Source organism: Periplaneta americana, chromosome 13 (genome assembly GCF_040183065.1).
Source record: "Periplaneta americana isolate PAMFEO1 chromosome 13, P.americana_PAMFEO1_priV1, whole genome shotgun sequence".
Classification (NCBI taxonomy): Eukaryota; Metazoa; Arthropoda; class Insecta; order Blattodea; family Blattidae; genus Periplaneta; species Periplaneta americana.
The window spans coordinates 4786272-4807293 of record NC_091129.1 but is presented as its reverse complement, the minus strand read 5'-3'; the positions used below and the strand labels follow the sequence as shown (position 1 = coordinate 4807293).

The following is a 21022-nucleotide window of genomic DNA, read 5'->3' as shown; positions in this document are numbered from 1 at the left end:
CATTGTTAATTAAAACGTTTCTTGTTTATTTCATAATCCCTAATTTAAAACTTTTCTAACACTTGTTTTTATTATTTAGGTTATGTTTGTTATAGCTTCTGCTATATGATATTATGGATAGTCACGTATCAGAGATTGTTTAATAGTAAGATTTATTGAAAATCATCTGTCAAGTGACGTTGATTACTGGGATCCGGATGATTGAAGTGGAATGCAACTGTTTTAATAAAAATAAAACTGAAACAACAAAGCCTTCCACAGAGTTCAGTGAAGATTCCATAGTTGGCACAACTCATAACAAGAAAACATAATCATAAACACTACTGCCATCTAGCGTAATGTCGAGATGATACAATAATACATTTGAAGACAGTTGTATTTTCGTAACCCAATTAATATTTTATTGTACTGGAGTACTTTGTTACTTCTAATCTTTATATACTTTCTTCTAATCATGTAATAGTCAATTAAATCCCACTCGAGTTTTGATTTTCTCTAGATAAATCAAAACCACTAGTGAGATTACTGTTGATCACCACATTGATTACTGCTCCCTGTATGCTTCCCTATTCACTTTCAACAAGTTATTGGCAACAGTACATTATATTTAGGACACCAATGTATTGAGATCTAACTTTGTATGCCAACACTGCGTATTTCAGTATTACTTCATAGCTCTGCAAGCTTACGTTGTTTTAATTTTGTTTTTAATATTTGACATGATCTCGTTTAATGTTGTTTTGGATGATTAGTATTGTCACTATGTTATACACTGTGTCCGGGACAAAATTTACCAATAAGAAAGTTTACTAACTCGCGTAAGAATGGAGATAGGAAAATGAAATTTGCGGCAAATGAAAGACGGACATTTTAAGTTTTATGTGTGATGTTGGCAGCATTTGGTCATTGTTGTTTACATAACTGTAATTAAAATGGCGTTCACAGTGCAACAAAAAGTTCAATGCTGCTACTGGCTTGCCGAATTCAAGTATCCGAAGATAGTGGAGAGAAGATTTAGACAACAGTGGCCTGAGAAGCAACCACCAGATGGGCACACAATAACAACTTGGCATAGAAAGCATACAAGATTTAATTGGCTCAAAAGTTGAAACCAAACGACTTGCCTGCACGATATGATTTCGGTAGTGACATGCTGTTGAAAATTGATATTGAAAATGGATATCTGCAGAAGATCGTGTTTAGTGATGAGTCCACCTTCCACGTCTGTGGGATCGTCAACAGGCATAATTGGGGATGCATAAAAGACACTGTGTACAAGACTGTAGTGGCAGATTTGGAGCATCTGCGTTGGAGAATTGTCGCTGCTTGTGCAACTGTCACTCCAGAGATGTTACGAAACACATGGCAAGAACTTGAATATCGCCTGGACATCTGTCGTGCTACAAGAGGTGCACACATAGAAATTTATTAGAGGTCATTCGAAACTTTGGAAGTCCCTTTGTCAATTCCCGCAAACAGCATTTTCATCCATCTATTATTTGGTGAGTTATTAAACTTTATTATTGGTAAATTTTGTCCCGGACACCCTGTATTTCACTCTATTTATGTCATTTCCAAATGTAAAGCAAAGTTTTGTAATTGATTTTAGATTGATATATGTTATATCTCGTACCCGAAGATGCCCTATGAGGGTGAAAACGTTAGTATTTAAGACAAAATAAGATGTAGAACATAAAGTGTTTTGTTTTATATATAATCAATGCTGAAGCCATAAGACGGAATAAATCATTAATTATATTGATAGATGTTATTAACAAGGGGCTTAGCCTCAACATGACATGAAGATAGCCTATGGGGATCATATTCGTAGACACAAGGAAGGCAGAAAATAGGAAAGACTGGAGAATGCTGGGTTTGCAGTGAAAGACATGCCCTTGGACAGAACACTATAACTGAATTATCTTATCGAGTCATGTTGTAGACGTATGGAAGATGAGTCGCAAATAATATCATTAATATTGGGGTTATTCTTTGAGATATTTCAAACAAGAAAGTTTAATACAATTTTCCTCGATTTTGCTTCCTTTTGGGGGTAAAAATTGTTATATAGAAAACATTTCATAGCGTGTTTTCAGAAAGCCGTAATTTCATTCCCAATATGCTCAGTCAATTTAAGAGAGCAGTGTATTATGATAATAAATTATCGAAAATTTTTCAGTTTTGTCCTTTTAAATGTGCAGAAATTTGATCTGAACAAATGTAACTTTTCGTTCTGAAAAGGAATTTTAAACTGGTGCATTGCTTCGGATGAAATTTTTGCGTATTTTAAGAACAAAAACTAAAATTATTTCAACCATTCATTACCATAATACACTGCTATTTTAAATTGACTAAGAATATTTTGAATTAAATCATTGGTTTTCCCAAAAACACGTTATGAAATGTTTCAGAGAAAACAATGATTATCTCGAAAAGGAAAAAGAAACGAGGAAAATTGTATTACACTTTCTTGTTTGAAATAGCTCAACGAATGACACCCTGATATTAATAATATCATTTATGATTCACCTACTTCACGATATCAGTGTCACGTTATTGATGTTTGGAGCAAGAGGAACGATACCTAAATTCTCTTCTCAATTCTGTAAAACCCTAGGACTGCACAAATCGTTTCTGAATGAACTGGCCCTCCTCATAATTAGTCAGTCAAACTCTTACGGAACCAACTACATGGACTCTAATTCAGTGTAATGAAAAAAACTGATGCGCCGTCTGCCATTATTTGTTTGTTTGTTTGCTTGCTTGTTTGCCACTTTTCTTACGCTGTTATCTTTCATCATCTATTTGTTATTTTTTTGTTTTGTATGCTTTGTTTAATGGCAGCCTCTAATTTGAGAAGAAGCTGTATAAATATAAATAACAAAACTTATCACATAGAATAACACAAATAAAATAAAATAGTTAACTATTTTCGCGCTCATAATTAGAGGTTATTTGATATTTAGTATCAAATCTTTACTGTCACAATAGATCATGTTCAACAATTTTGAATGAAAGTTAAAGCTCTAAATGTACTACTGTATAATAATAATAATAATAATAATAATAATAATAATAATAATAATAATAATAATGGCTTTATTTAACCTGGCAGAGTTAAGGCTTTAAGGCCTTCTCTTACACTCAACCAGGATTAAAACTTGCTTACATAGTTGAACATAAAAACTGGATCGGAATTAAGTAATTACATAATGAGATCAAAAGAGGTAGTTACATAAAAAAACGATCTTGCTAGTATAGAAAAGTACCATATCGATCGTCTAATTCAAAAGTGCGACAACTCAAAAAAAAAAAACAAGTTTTGAGATATCTTCAGTTGAAAGTTTCAAGTAAATCACTTAGAAAGGAACAGAGTTCTGGTTCATAACCACGACAATTAGAAATGAGTCAGTATTCAGGACGACTTTATCACAATCTCCCAATTCATTATTAATACATTTCGAAATGTACTAATAATGAATTACTAAAATCCATAGTTATAATTACTTCTAAAGCAGTTTATTTAGTTTTTTTTCTTTTTGGTTGTAAATATGACTTATCTCAATATTGAATCGGAAAGAGCTCCGAAATGGGCTTTCAGTAGTATAAATAACTAAAAAATGACAATTTTTTAGTTGTCGCAGTTTTGAACTGGACGATCGATATTTAAAGTCGTAATGTTGGCACCTGCTCAATGTACATGTTTGTGACTCATTAACTAACACGTCTGTTACTGAAAGAGAAAATTGTTTTATTTTATACACAACGCAGCTAAACAAAATATAAACGGGAACAAATTCTTCAGTCGTTGGTGTAAAGATACATATAAAAAATTTGGCGATATTTCACTATCTCCAAAACATAGTGACATAGACAGCGGAAAAGAAACTTAAAAGTGGATTTAACTCGATATGAATATATTAGTTTTTATGTGAATGTGAGATGTTTCTGACGTTACCATGGTAGCGAGCAATGGGTCCGGCATCTCCTCCATATTCAGTAGGCAGTAGTCGCTTGGGGATATGTTTGTGCAAACTACACAAGTCACTGCCGTGAATTTGTATCTGGAACGATAGAAAATGAAATAAATAATAATTATCTTCAAATTATTCTCACTTTCGTAATAGTGATATATTATACATGTTGATTACACAACTTTTAATAGATGAACTAGTGGACTTACTCGTGTTAAATATGAAATATTTGTCCGGCTTACAGCTGTTTCAGTGCTTCACGCACCATCATCAGAGCCTACTAGATCGCGGCGTCATCTCAAACTTCTCTGCCTGTTAGGAGGGTGTGTTTTATTGTTGGAAGGTGTTGAAGTGTGGAGTCGAATAGTGTGTGTGTACTGAAATTGATCTGTGTGTTGAGGATTTGATCGGGGTGTGTTTTAGTGTGTTTGTATATTTCATATTTTTCCAGTGTGTTGAGTTTTTGGTTCTTGGGTTGTATGTGTAGGATTTCCATGTCCGTATTTATGTTATTGTATGTATGGTTAGTATTGGTTATGTGATCGGCGTATATAGATGTATTGTGTCCTCTGCTTATAGCTTTAATGTGTTCTTTGTAGCGTGTTTGGAATGATCTGCCTGTCTGTCCTATGTAGAACTTGTCGCAACTATTACATTTGAGTTTGTATACACCTGTGTGGTCAATATTTCATATTTAACACGAGTAAGTCCACTAGTTGATCAATTAATTATATTCAAGTGTTAAAAGTGGTGTACGCAAGATTCAAAATGGACAACTTTTAACACTGTATCACTTCGGAATATGTATGATAAGAACTTTCTTGTGATAAATATTATTAACGTACCTTGTTAACATGTTTCGACCTATTTTGGGTCATCTTCAGAACTGGTCGTTGTTGGTCTTGGTGCCTCTTGTTTCCTGTGTGGGTACGTTCTTGGTGTAGAGTCAAAGAGTGTATGTGTTTTTAAATTGAGTTGTGTGTTGAGAATATCGTTGGGGTGTGTTTTCGTGGTCTGTGTATTTCATATTTTTCTAGTGTGTTGAGTTTCTGGCTTTTTGGTTGGATGTGCATTTCAAACACGTTACAAAGAACACATAACAAAATTACAAAACACCTCCACGTATGCAGAACACATCACAAATGCTAACCACACCTACAGAGACATCAACACAGACATGGAAATACTGCACATCTAACCAAAAAGCCAGAAACTCATCACACTAGAACAATATGAAATATGCAGACACACAAAAACACACCCCAATGATATTCTCAACACACAACTCAATTTCAAAACACATACACTCTTTGACTCTACACCAAGAACGTACCCACACAGGAAACAAGAGGCACCAAGACCAACAACGACCAGTTCTGAAGATGACCCAAAATAGGTCGAAACATGTTAACAAGGTACGTTAATATTTAACACAAGAAAGTTCTTATCATACATATTCCGAAGTGATATATTATAGAGCAGCGTTTCTCAAACTCTTTTGAAGTGGGGACCACATTTTTAAGTGAGAACAGTTCCGCGGACCACCTTACTCTTGTTCCCTTCGAAAGCAAATTTATCATTTTTGTAGCATATTTTAATACCAGTATACTTATATTTTAAAATAGAACCAATTAATTAAAATCAATTTTATTTAATTAATTTTATATTAGTATTAACTAATTAAGTTAATGTTAATAGAGGAAAATTCATTTTTTTAGTAACAGGAAGAATTAGAGTTTAGATAATCTTTAACTAATTAACTAAAAAAATAGATACATTAATGAGATTCTGGCACTGTTGTTCTATACTTGGATGTATGCTGGCAAGATTAAGTCGGAGATCGTCACATACATCAAGTCGATTTCGGTATTTTGTTTTTATTAGAGTTAGTGATGAAAACCCTTTCTCACACAGATACGTAGAAGCAAACTGAATTATAATCTGTAAAGCAACATTTTACAGTTCACTTTATTCTCTTTTTACTTGTGATAAGGTCATTTTAAGTTCTGTGTCATTCGATACTTCAATTAACTTTTATCGTTCACGCAATGAAAGTTTATTATTTTCAATATCGCAATGAAAGGGATCACGAATCCATGGAAATTTGTCATATTAACTTGGAAAATAAGTTTCAAATTGTGACCTCAGAGTTGTATTATTGGTGTACGACGTACAGTACGTGACCATTTCAATGTACAGACTGGGTGTCGGCAAAACTATTAAAAAAGTCATCAATACATGAAAAGGTTCGGTACTTTTGTCCTCTGTAATGAATTCGAGTGGTCTCTGGCTGGGGTACAGCGCCAGATGTGCAGGGAAAAGATGGCGAGAAACACCACGTTCATAGTGCTTTAAATACCTCTTTTGTTGTTGACAGTAGAGTGGGAAGTCGGTAGACAGGTAGGGTAATAAATTTCGTTAAATGTCAATACTGGGAGAAAAAGTGAAAGGCGATGCCATGTGTTAATTCCAAACTGAGATTTTCAGTTATAATGAGATACGCAATTCGTTTGAATTTCATTTTTTGTTCTGTCTTTTTTGAAGGACCACAAGGGCAGACCTCGAGGACTACAGGTGGTCCGCGGAACATAGTTTGAGAAACGCTGTTATAGAAGATTCACAGAAATGATTTTAAATATCAAATAATGTGTGTTATTTAGGCTACATCTCTAAGACATAATTACATGTTGCTTTTCTGTAAGTTTTCATGAAATGTTAGGTTATGAGGAGGATGATGACGATGGTGGTGAAAATAATAATAATAATAATAATAATAATAATAATAATAATAATAATATAATAATGAACAGGTATACAATGTAAATTATCTTCCTGTGTTCAAAATTTATTCCACTTTCATTTTCTTCCTCAGTTCTGTTCCGTCTCTCTACTGCATTTCTTCTAAATCTTTTTCTCTCATCCACCTTCTAATATCACTTCTCTTTCCTCTTCCAGGTGGTATTCAGTCTAGAATCTTTCTCGATAGCCGCTGATCTGATATTCGTCGAAAATGTCCATACCATTCTACCTGCTTATATTTCACAAAATTTAAAATTGAAGTTTGAACTTTCATTTCTCTTATTATTGCCTAGTTGATAATCTTTTGCAATTTAGACTGTCCTGTGGGACGTCTGAAATACTCTATTTCTGTACTCAGCAGTTTCAAAATCATATTCTTATTCAACTGTCATGTTTCTGCTACGTATGTTGAAGTACTTCGAATATTTGATTTAAAAATGTTTCAGTTCAATATCTTTTGTTATATATTTTTCCAAATATATATATATATATATATATATATATATATTTACTTATTTACCTATTTACTTATTTATTTATTTATTTATGTATTTTTGTATTTATTTATGTATTTACTTATTTATTTATTCATGTATTTATGTATTTATTTATGTATTTATTTATGTATTTATTTATTTATTTATTTAGTTATGTATTTATTAATTTTATTTCTTTTATTTCTTTTATTTATGTATTTATGTATTTATTTATTTATGTATTTATTTATTTATGTATTTATTTATTTATGTATTTATGTATTTATTTATTTATGTTTTTATTTATTTATTTATTTAATTTCTTTTATTTCTTTTATTTATTTTATTTATTTATTTATTTATGTATTTATTTATTTATTTCTCTTATTTAATTTATTTATTTATTTATGTATTTATTTATTTATGTATTTATTTATGTATTTATTTATTTATGTATTTATGTATTTATTTATGTATTTATTTATTTATGTATTTATTTATTTACTTATTTATTTAATTTATTTAATTTCTTTTATTTATTTGATTTATTTATTTATTTATGTATGTATTTATTTTATTTCTTTTATTTCTTTTATTTATTTAATTTATTAATTTATTTATGTTTTTATTTATTTATTTATGTATTTATGTATTTATTTATGTATTTATTTATTTATTTATTTAATTTCTTTTATTTCTTTTATTTATTTAATTTATTTATTTATGTATTTATTTATGTATTTGTTTATTTATCTTTTTTATTTTTTTTATTTATTTTTTAATTATTTATTAATTTATTTATTTACCCTTTTATTTTCCAATGACGAATACTACTGAGATTTACATCTCTGACATAAACACAATACGCCACTGATCCTTCTTCTTGTTAAGGCTGATTGATGAAATCAAGCTCAAGTGAAAGTTCACATGTGCGTTAGTTAAAAATATTTCTGTCTCGAAAATTTTAATGCACTAGTTTCCGAAATAAATGACTGTTAGGGGTGATCTGAATCCCCCTGTAGACTTAGCTGAGACAATAGAGAAATTGCAATTGATAACATCAGACGTCATATAAAGAATTTGATGTCTTATGAAAACACAAAAAAATCGTGGTTTGATCAGAGTTATATATACATAAGCTGCTGTGTCGGTATTGTACAAATATACTTCATCATCATCATCATCATTATCATCAATATCTCATACTAGTGAAATCTCCTCTTGTATCCATTTATATTTCACATAACATCAGGTATACCACAGGGGTCGGTACTCGGGCCATTGTTGTTCACAATATATATCAATGATATTACATCTCTTGTAAGGCATTGTAACTATCACTTGTATGCTGACGACCTTCAATGCTACATCTCTTCCCGCTTAGACCGAGTAAACGACGCTGTAGACAAACTAAACGAAGACATTGACTCGATTGTGACATGGACAAAGAAATTCCATCTTAATATCAATCCTGGAAAGACACAAGCAATTATATTAGGACACAAACGGCAAACCGACGCTGTAAAGCACCTCGACATTTCCCCTGTTAAAGTAAGTACAGTTCATATCCCTTTCAGTTCTTCGGTAAAAAAATCCTGGCATTCACATGGATAATAATCTCAACTGGGACTTGCAAATCACAGAAACCTGCAGAAAAGTATATTCTAATTTCCATGTGCTAAACAGGATAAATGTTCATCTTCCCTCTTGCTTAAAAAAGTCCCTTGTGCAGACACTTGTATTTCCCTACTTTGACTATGCTGACATTTTACTGACTGACCTTTTCAGCGACAACAATACGAAACTTCAACGTGCTCATAATTTGTGTGTACGTTTTGTAAGCAATGTTCGTAAGTATGATCATATTACCTCATCCTTGCAAACAATAGGTTGGCTTAAACTTGATAAGAAAAGAAATTTACATTCACTTCTCTTTCTCTTCGAAATCTTGAACTCTTCTATTCCTTCGTACCTGTCGCCTCGCTTCACTTACCTTTCTTCCCACCACAATCTGAACACACGCTCTCGCCATGAAACAATACTAACAATACCATCCCATCGCACCTCCTCATACTCATCCTCTTTCACAATAGCCCTGTCAAGACTCTGGAATTCGTTACCTGCTAGCATCAGGGACTGTCGAAATAAAATTCAATTCAAACGCAAACTTACTAGGCACTTGGTCAGTAATTGAGACTCGTTCAGACATGGTTTCTTGTAAATAGTTCTCTTAATCTATCACAAAATATTTCAATATCCGGTAATTTCATCACTATAGAATTTTGTTATTCTAGGTTTAATTTGTAATTCAGTAAATACAAAAATATTCTTTGTTCTTAACTTCATCATCATCATCATCATCCTTCACGAATTAGGCCTCTGTAGACCTGTTTCGGCCCCATCTAGCAGTCTTCTTAACGGTCTTCCTGGTCGACGATGTCCTCTAGGTTTATATTGCATCATAATTTTTGGGATTCTTGAATTTTCCATTCTTCTTACATGATCTAGCCAATTGAATTTGTATCTGGTGATTTTTTCTTCTACTGACTCTACTTCTAATTGCTCTAAAATTTCTTCATTCCTTTTTCGGTCTAAAAGAGTATATCCTGCTGTTCTCCTGAAAAATTTCATTTCCGTTGCTTTGATTCTGTTCATGTCTTTTTTCTTTAATGTCCAAATCTCGCTTCCGTATAGAAGGGTGGGTAATGCTAGTGTATTATATATTTTTATTCTTGTAGATTTTTGTACTAATTTAGCTTTTAATGTATTGTTTATTATTCCTAGAATTTGTGTAAATTTGGTAATTTTCTTGTTCACATCTTTTTCATTTTGATAAGATATTTCACAACCCAGATAATTGAAATTTTGCACTTGTTCGAGGCATTGGTTATTGTGTATTATCTTACTTCTCACTGGGTCTTGTCCTAAAAATGCCATTACTTTTGATTTTTGTGCTGAAATTTCGATCCCAAAATCTTTTAATATTTCATTTAATGTATACAATCCTCTTTGTAAATTATCCTCTGAATTGGAAATTATGACTTGATCATCGGCATAGAGTAAGGTATTTAATGTTAGAGCACTGGTTATTTTGATTCCTGATGTGTAGATTTGGTTCCATTTTAAAATAATTTCATTTATATAAATATTAAAATAAAGTTGGTGATAGTGGACAACCTTGTCGAACTCCATTATTAACTAATTTTCTTTCGGATATATAGTTATTTATTTTGACACTTATTTTGCTGTCCGTGTATATTTCTATTATATTTTGGAATAGCAAATTTGGAATATTTTTTTCTTGTAACATGTCGAATAAAAGGTCTCTTCGGACTTTATCAAAAGCTTTCACAAAATCAAAAGCTTTTGATAAAGTCCGAAGAGACCTTTGTTCTTAACTTCTATGATAAAATGTCTAGCTTGCATTAATAGGGTTTTCTTGTCGTACTTTAATTCTTATTGTAATTGCAATTGTAAATTTAATATTAATTGCAATTTTATTCCTCATATTATTATAGGTTTAATCCCCTCGTAGAGGGCAGAGAAGGCTTGATGGCCTTATCTCTACCAGGTTAAATAAATAAATACTAAATAGTAAATAAATAAAGAGAAAGCTTACCCTTGCCGCCAGCTTGGAGCCAATCACAGATCTAACAAGGCCTAAGACGTATTCAGCGTAAGGTGGTGTGTTGATGAAATGAATTGCTCTGACACGGATTTTGTATGTATTCTGTAAATGCAAACAGAAATTTTTAATTAATAACAAGCCTTATAATTGAGACAGGGAGATCAAAACCCACTAACTCCAATTTTTGATAAAATTAAGTTATGGGCTGGATGATGCTTTTTAGTTTATCCCGCATGCGTGGAAGGCAAGAATACACTAATATCGACATTCATCTGCATTCTGGGGGCTGTTTTAAAACTCGTGGAAGTCAGAACTCCACTTACTCCATGGAATAAGAGAGTTTTTGCATGCCAAGATTAATTTCCCGGTAGGTGGCAACACTATCGCTCAACTAGCTGAGTAAAGTGATACGATACGGTATTCAGAATGTCACAAAAATCTATCAAATCCATGTAAGTAAGACTATTAAAGGCACAATATCGAGTCGATTAACTTTCAGAGACCTAATACAGATGCATCATTCCCCAGTCAACTAAAGCACAATTCAGCATTGCCATTGAAAGAAGAAAGCAAAAGGACTTGCAAAATTTAATGCAGTTTATTTCTGAGGAAAGTAGGATGAAGTACCAAACTCTGTTTGCGGACAGTAATAGTCTAGGATCCAGATGCACAGGAAGAACATGAGAGTGAGAGAAAAAAACAGAATCTGTAACACGAATAAGACTGTGTTAACATTTTAATATTATTTGTAGTTTTATTTGTGTACTAACCGTACCCGTGCGCTCCGCTGCACCTGTTAGAATTAAATATAAAGTAATTACATAATTAAAATAGGACATTTGATCCAGGGAATATTCGTGTTTGATAGAAGAATAAATCGCTTAATATGTTACTTAATTTAAATTATATTTAAATAATTAAAATGGAATCATTTGGTCCACAGAGCACTCATTTGGTGCAATGACAATTCCTTTAACTTGTTTCTTAATTTTTATTACATGCAAACATAGTTCAATGATCATTGACATCATTTACATTTAATGTGTATATTTTATTTTACTTGTTATATGTTTCCATTGAATTATGGTAATAACTTAATTTTAACTCCTGTTTTCTACGTATTCAGTAGCGCTGGCCCACTATGGTTCTGAACCCTTCAAATAACTTAAATTATATTATATTATATTATATTATATTATATTATATTATATTATATTATATTATATTATATTATATTATATTATATTATATTATATTATATAAAAAGTGTGTTGATAACGGATGTACCCCGATAAGTAAGTTTTCAATTTGTTATGGGAGCTCTTGAATCTCAGGAGGAACAAATTTTATTTTACAACAGGGCAACATAATCTGCTTGGCTCATTACCCAAATTTTTTGCATTGCATTTAATGCATATGTATTTTATGTATTTTAACTCGATTCAATTGAGCATAATTAAAATTTGGATTACAAAATAATGAAATGCTAAGCTAACGTATTATTACTGCATACTAAATCAATACACTCTCGTTGGTCGTTAATTCTCTGAGATATACATTATTTTAAGAAATACAGGAAACGAATACACAGAATAGCCCGTCAAGTTTTCTGTGCATAAGAAGCTATTTTAATCTTGTCTGTCCTCAATTCACTCAAACGTTATTGCAATAACATTATAGCATTATATCCATACAGAGAAACTACACTTTCCAATGGTGAAATAATAATTAATTATACAAATCGGTTAATTTAGCTTCCGATATTGCTTCATACGAACACAGAAACATTTTCTGTAGGCTATATTTCATAGCTTTCGATTGTTGCTGTCCAAGGCCCCTTATAGACGAAGTCATTTGTTTTTTTATTTCATTATACGGCCTTAGATGGCAGTTATTTTAATTTTAAAACTAATTTATCTCATTAAATATCAGTCCTATGAAATTTTTTCGAAGACTAAAACTGATCGGAAATAGTTTTAAAAAAAATGTGTGTTATGCAACATTTTTCATAAAAATCAATAATAAGCGAGATATTTCGATTTATTTAATTCAGGCTCCCTTATAACCCCCCTTTTAAATAATGTATTTTGAATGCCATACAGCCTATAACCTAAACTATAACGAACTAAATTTATATTCAAATTTTCATCGAAATCCGTTCAGCCATTATCGCGTGAAAAGGTAACAAACATACAGACAGACAGACATACAAACAAAAATTTCAAAAAAGCGATTTTCGGCTTCAGGGTGATTAATTATATATGTTAGGACCAATAATTTTTGGAAAATCGAAAATTACCAGAAAAATTTCGGGTACAGATTTATTAATAGTAAAGATTTCGATGTGTTTTATGGTAATTTGTGATTTTCTGTCTCAAACATTTGAAATTAAAAAAAATTAGAAATGTTAATATTAATAATAAACTTTAATTTTCTCTTATATTCCAATGTTTCATATGGGAATTATGATATACTTATCTTTTTTTTTTCACATGGCGCATATTTATTCACTTTTCTTAATCCATATACTGTGGAAGTCAGAAAACCACTAACTCCAGCAGTGTTTATTTCAAATTGTAGCGTAAGATAATGTAAGAATTTAGGTTTTGAAGTATTTAATTAATAAAGAATGTAATTTTACACATTATTAATAGGTAAATGTATAATATTTAAATTTAGTGAGAAAAATAAGATTTTTCTCTCTCCTGTAAAATTTCGTTTATTGGAGTTACGGGCATTTTGATCTCCCTGTCTCAATTAGGAGTGTGTGTATTCATCTATACTAACAATAAATCTGTAGCCGAAATTTTTCCGGTAATTTTCGCTTTTCCAAAAATAATTGGTCCTAACATGTACAGTATAATTAACCATCCTGAAACCGAAAATAGCTTTTTTGACATTTTTATTTCTATGTCTGTCTGTCTGTCTGTCTGTTACATTTTCACGCGATAATGGCTGAACAGATTTATATGAAAATTGGAATATACTGTAAATTAAGTTCGTTTTAACTTAGATTTCAGGCTATATGATATTCAAAATACATTATTTAAAAGGGGGGTTATAAGGGGGCTTGAATTAAATAAATCGAAATATCTCCCTTATTATTGATTTTCTTGAAAAATGTTTTATTCCAAAAGTTTCTTAAAAAATGATTTGCGATAAGTTTTATTCTATACAAAATTTTGATAGGACTGATATTTAATGAGATAAATGAGTTTTAAAATTAAAATAACTGCCATCTAAGGCCGTGTAATGAATTAAAAAACAAATGACTTCGTCTATAAGGGGCCTTGACAGCAACAATCGAAAGCTATGAAAGATAGTCTACAGATAATGTTTCTGCGTTTCTATGAAGTAATATCGGAAGCTAAATTAACCGATTTGTATAATTAATTATTATTTCACCATTGGAAAGTGTAGTTTCTCTAGATGGACATAATGCTATAATGTTATTGCAGTAACTTCTGAGTGAATCGAGGACAGGTAAGATTAAAATAGCTTCTTATGCACAGAAAATTTGATAGGTTATTCTGTATATTCATTTCCTGTATTTCTTAAAATGATGTTTATGAACACATTCATTTTAATCTCAGAGAATTGACGATTGGTGTTAACATGTATAATTATTCATCCTGAGTCCGAAAATGGCTTTTTTTTAATTTATGATTGTATGTCTCCCTGTCTGTCCGTCTGTATGTTTGTTACCTTTTCACGCGATAATGGCTGAATGGATTTCGATGAAAATTGAAATATAAATTAAGTTCGTTGTAACTTAGATTTTACGCTATATGGCATTCAAAATACTTTATTTAAAAGGGAGGTTATAAGGGGACCTGAATTAAATAAACTAAAATATCTCGCCTATTATTGATTTTTGTGAAAAATATTACATAACATAAGTTCCTTTAAAAATGATTTCCGATACGTTTCATTCCAAGCAAAATTTTGATGGGACAAAATTGCACCAAAAACGGATGTTCTCTGAACCAAATGATCATATTTTAATTATCTGCATGTAATAACAATTAAGAAACATGTTAAAGGAATTATAATTGCACCAAATGAGTGGTCTCTGGACCAAAATGATCGCATTTAAATTATTTAAATGTAATTTAAATTAAGTAACATATTAAACGATTTATCCTTCTATCAAACACGAATGTTCCCTGGACCAGATGTCCTATTTTAATTATGTAATTAATTTATATTTATTTCTAACAAGCTAGTTCTCAATAAAAACATAAACCACTTACGAACAGAACCACAAAACACTTCTTCAACTGGGATACAGTAATTTTTGTCACGTGACTCAACGTGTAGTTCTTCATATCTATAATGCCAATATTGGATAGATGGTAATCTTCATGCAGTCGTACATCTAAGTGCATTATCAAAGCCTTTAGAGCAAGGTCTAAGTTAAAAAATGTGGCATCTGGATCTAGGAGGCCCACAGGGATAACACGGTCAAGGTTTTCCGTCAGCTCTGGCATGGGTATGCAGTATCTGTGGAAGAGAGAAAGATGCTATTAATAAAGTATAGAGAAACTTCGGGTGTTATGGAATACCATTTTTGTTCCTGTTAAGCATCTAAACATTAGTGACACAAAGTTACACAACTAATGATGCTATCAACTGGTCAGGTCGTAGAATTCGTAAACACTTGAGAAATGACACATTCCAAACTTGGACAAACTATACCTTGCGTCAGTCTTGCGATGGTGACTAATAATTGCGAGCGAGAGCTCTTTTCTGCCCGTTGCGCGCGCGCGGAGCTCTTTTACCTGTAAACATTGCCAAAGGATGTACAGAGCTTAGAACACAGCGCATCATGACTGAACGGAAGCGCTTAAAGCTTTCCAGGAAGAGTGGAAGATACAATATTTATGCTTCGAACATGGTGATGAAGTCCAGTGTTTGTTGTATGTAAAAAAATATATCGTTTGCAAAAAAAGCAACATAAAACGGCATTATGACACGCAACATGAAAAAAAAGAAAATATATGCATTATTCAGGAGAAGAGAGAAATAAATTGATTTCGGAATTGACATCGAAGGTAAATTAATTTACATTTGGGTCAGTAGATTGTATCTATATTCCTTTTATTTCTTTATTTTAAATGTATTGTTGATGTTTTATTTGTTCCTTGTCTCTGGATATTTACTTTTATTAGACTAAGTGTTTCTTTAATTTAGAAATAATATTTTATCTTTGATTACACTTTAACTTATACTATTACTAATATTATTTATACTATTTATACTATTATACGGAACTTTAATGGAATACGGAACTACTTGTTGGGATCCCTATAGAATATACCAGATAAATTCCTTAGAAAGAATCCAGTATAGGGCAGCGAAATTTGTTAAAGGTAAAAGAGAAGATGGAAACGATACGATAAAAGAACTTAAATGGGAAACTTTGGAAAACAGACGTAGGAAAACTAGAATATCATCATTGTATAGAGCACATCTAGGTCAGAAAGCATGGGTAGACATAATGGCTCGGTTAGAAAAGCCAACGTACTATGGTAGGAACGATCATGATTTTAAAATCAAATGTAGGAAACAGAAAACGGATGTAGGTAAATTCTCATTTTTAAATAGAACTATAAATGATTGGAATGACCTACCTGCAGCGGTCTTTGAGGGCTGTCCTTCCTTAAGGAGATTCAAGAATAATTTAAAAAGTTGTATATAAAGTGAAAATTAAAATTAAGGTGACATTCAACATTTAATTTTTTTAAGGTGACATGTATTTATCTAGGCTGACGAGTTTACTTCCTTGGTTTGAATTGTAAATTATTTAAAACTAGCGTGTAAGGAGGCCTTAGACTAGAAATGTTTAGTTTAAATGTAGTTCTGTTTATAAGTATGCATAAGGATGTAATTATTTGCCTTATTTGAACTGTTGTATCAGTGAAGCGAGGTGAGTCAGTGAAGTTATGGTTTTACAGTGCAGTGAACAGTTCCGATCAGTGATAATTTATAGTGTCAATGAAATGTGTTCTATAGTGTCAGTGAAATGAGTTACAGAGTGTCAGTGAAATGTGTGCTAAAGTGTCAGTGAAATGCGTCATAGTGCCACTACAGGGAATGAGATGAGAGTAAAGTGAAAGACTATTGAAACTTATGTAGGACCTATAGATAATTATGTAGATTGTATTTTAAAATTAGGTATTTTATTTTATGTTTTATTATTATTGTGTTAAATTGTATTGTGTATTATTATTGTATTGTATGTAAAATTGTATATGTATTGTAAAATTTTATTGTGTATTGTAAATTTTATTGTGTATTGGTTATCATTTTAGTGTGTATTGTTAATATTGTATATACCACTGCCACCGGGTGCTTGCCCACTTGCAGTGTAAATAAATACATACATACATATTACTTATAGTATTACAATGCCCTAAAGGCGAGCTGCTGATCAATGCTAGATATCATCGTGTACGACATGCTTTGGCGACATCGTTAAAAACTTTAAATTGGGAGATTCATGAGGAAGTGCATTGTGTATCATCAGATGTTTCTTTTACATGGACAGACATTGTTGCTATTAACTGACGCTTGTTCTTGACCCTACTATCCGTTTCGAAAGGAACCTAAATCAGGCTACTGAAGTTGATATTGAGAAGAAGTCTATATATGAACCTTGTCTGCCGTATCTTTCTCAAAAGTACAACGCCGATCATAGGTTTGCTGTTTGCTCTTTGGCAGTAGAGGTTCGATTACAAAATTCATATGGAATTATCTTAAGGAACTTCACATTCCTTTTGAATATGTAATGACTATTTTTATAAATATTATCAAGGATTCTCTTCAAATATTACATCATCATGATCATCATCATCTCCTCTATTTCAATTAATCCTCTTATATTTGCCTTCAACAATTAACTTTCTTTTTTTCTTTCATGTATCACATCACATTATATTGTATACTAGTGGCTTGTGCAGCAAATGCTGCAAACTAAGTTCATTAGACGTTCAAATAAAAATTTTTCAGATTTATTTTCAATGAAGAATACCAGTCATTTTAAAAGTTATTTGCTTCCATAATAATGAAACATACTCCCTATGAATGGTTTTTCGTGAATCTATCCACCTTCAGTTTTTGAGTTTCAACGCTAAAACGTAAGTAACAATATCAGGACGATCAGTGAGTTTTTCATGTGGGAGTAGAGCAGTAGCTATTTCAGGTCATTGTGGATAGTAGGCGAAAGTTAAAAAAATGTCAGATTTGCTATGCTTTCGAACAATAGACATAGCAACTTGGTATAGCTGCTGCATGGAGAAAGCGTAATATAATTTTATCCTGCTAAGAGATCTTGCTGAAATGATCGGGAGACTACAAACTTTTGTAGGACTCTTATTTTATCAGGAAGTAATACCTTTTGTTCTTTCCTTAGGAACTGTAATTTTTGCGCTCTCTCGAGCCAATACTGAAGAGAATGACGCATATAAATATCTACACCACACCGCCATTAAGTATATGAAAAAGAACCAACCCACTTGATTAATAACTATAAAAATATTTCATTCTTAATACCAATATTGTCTTACGTAAGTTTTGTACTTACACTATATATATATATATATATATATATATATATATATATATATATATATATATATATATCCGCCACTCAGTAAATTATAGAAATGAAGATGTAATATCATATATTCTCTACATCTACTTAAATATAACCTCATATATCATCATCATTATCATCATCATCATAGCATTAATATGTATAATTAATTAATGGAAAGTAGTCATTTCATGGCATTAATTATGATAATATTTCATTTCTAATGATAATAATGTCATAAACCGATCTCAAGTTTTTTCAGATTTTAATATCCAATACACAGCTGCACTCAAAAAATTACACACCGCAGAATCAGACCTGTAATTTATTTTTAGTAAGCCTTGAAGTTTTTAATAACCAATTGAATTTGAGCTCTAAATATGTCAGCAATCGTGCAGGTCTTGGCCTTCGTGTAATAGCCTATTGCTTATTGTAGTGTGTGTTTTGTTTTATTCTGAAACGCAAATAAATTAGTTCTCAAAACTGACGAAAGATGGATTTTGGAAAATAGAAAAGTGATGTAGGAAAATTGACATTTCACTGAAAACTACTATTTTTCTGAAAAATTTCGGGTTCCAAGCTTCAAAATGAGGGGTCATTTATTAAAATCCGTTGAGCAATTTTGCCGTAATTTTCATTACCAGTTTAAATTATATATATATATATATATATATATATATATATAGATGTTTATTGTATTCAGGACCTTTGTGGTCACTCAAATTCTTTGAGCTGATGTCTACAATTTAGAAAAAAAAATATATGTATAGTGGATATATGATTTGCTACACTTCTTTTTAATTATTTTCATAGCATCAAATCAATAAATAAATTTTATATTAGGTAAATAACGAACAATAAAAAATGTACATTCATCGGGTAATATGGAAGACAATCAATTTTTAACTGGTAATGTTGGGTATCAATTAACACAGTTACTAAAAATGTGTTAAATTGTCGGAAAAACCTAAAACTCTAAATGAATACTTGAAATAACTAAAACAACAAGGTGGACGGAAACAATCTAATCGAAACCAAATACAGTGGTTTAATGTCCACAGAGTCGATGTTCGTTTCCGCGTATCCAGACATCAGCTGTAAAAGTATCGATAATAAAATGGCTCACTTCATTTATCTTGCGGTTAATAGGGCTATGAGATACACTGTTATAAGTGAGAGCAATATGGAAGATCTACGATTTTCATTTGTCCTTTCAGATTGTGCATTGTTGATAGCCATATATGGAAACTCCCATCTTTTAATCATAGTATAATCAGCAAGAAATTTTTCCTACTATCATAATATCTTTATAATAATAAATTAATATTATCCATGCCCAAACGGATCAGGCTGTATAGCGAGAATGGAGATATTACAGTATACTCCATTTTCAGAATTTCCTAGAGTCGATGAGTGGCAGTGACTAATGTTGCTGCGAAGATTTTTGCAAGCTATGCGGTTGCCACATTGGATTGATGTAATGCAGTTGCCATTTTCATGACAAAATTTTATGAAACCTACTGCATAAAATATAATACGTACAAAGTTACAACAATTTAAGAGAAAACTACTTTACATACAATTACAAATATTACACACAAACCGAAGACCTAACCATGGGATCACCCATTTATAGCATACTAGCAGAAATATTCTTACACCACATAGAACAGACATACATACTAAACAAAGACAACAAGAAACACGCAGACTACATCATATCACAGTCTACTATATACAGTCACGAAGCTAGAGATTTGAGGGTGCTAGAAACAAGAGACTGTGACGGTACTATTTTGCATTGCCTGTAATGAGGCGATATTAGCGATCCTAGTGGTGAGCAACTATCTAATGTTTGCATATTTACTACGTATTGAGTTTCGCGACTGCATATACTAAACTGTGATTATATATTGGCACAGATACGTAGATTAAATACTAATACTATACAAAGGAAACAAAAGACAGATCAAAACCTGCATCAACACATAAACAAAATACACCCAAAGCTACACTACACATTAGAAATTGAAAACAACAAATCCATAAATTTTCTAGACATCACAATAACAAAGTAGACAACAAACACACATTCAAAGTATACAGAAAAACAACAACAACACACATACACAACACATCCAACCACCAACACAACACAAACAAGCTGCATTCCGAACAATGGCACACAGACTACTCAACATACCAATGATCCAACAGGATTACAACGAAGAGCTAAACACAATCATATACATAGCACAAGAAAACGGATACAACCCTAACATAATAGACAACAAAATGAGTAAGACAAAACATAATTACAAAAAAAATAAGAATACAACACAAACACAGGAACACAAAAAGTACATCACACTAACATACGAAAAAAAAAAAAACACAAAATTGCAAATTCATTCAAGAAATTAAATTACAACATCGCATACAGAACGAATAACACTTTACAAAAACATCTCAACACACAAACAACACAAACAAATACAACCACACAGGCGTATACAAACTCAAATGTAACACCTGCAACAACTTCTAC

General features: G+C 31.5%; 1 protein-coding gene across 1 annotated transcript in view; it reads right to left on the bottom strand.

Annotated features, from left to right (window-relative positions):
• The window catches only part of LOC138711690 (clavesin-2-like), a 54176-nt gene that overhangs the window by 7235 nt on the left and 25919 nt on the right, over positions 1-21022 (bottom strand). Inside the window, exons 4-6 of the mRNA XM_069842820.1 lie at positions 15131-15380; positions 10869-10979; positions 3959-4064 (exon numbers count right to left, since the gene is read on the bottom strand). Coding sequence (XP_069698921.1) covers positions 3959-4064; positions 10869-10979; positions 15131-15380 — 467 coding nt within the window. The remainder of the gene's footprint in view (positions 1-3958; positions 4065-10868; positions 10980-15130; positions 15381-21022) is intronic.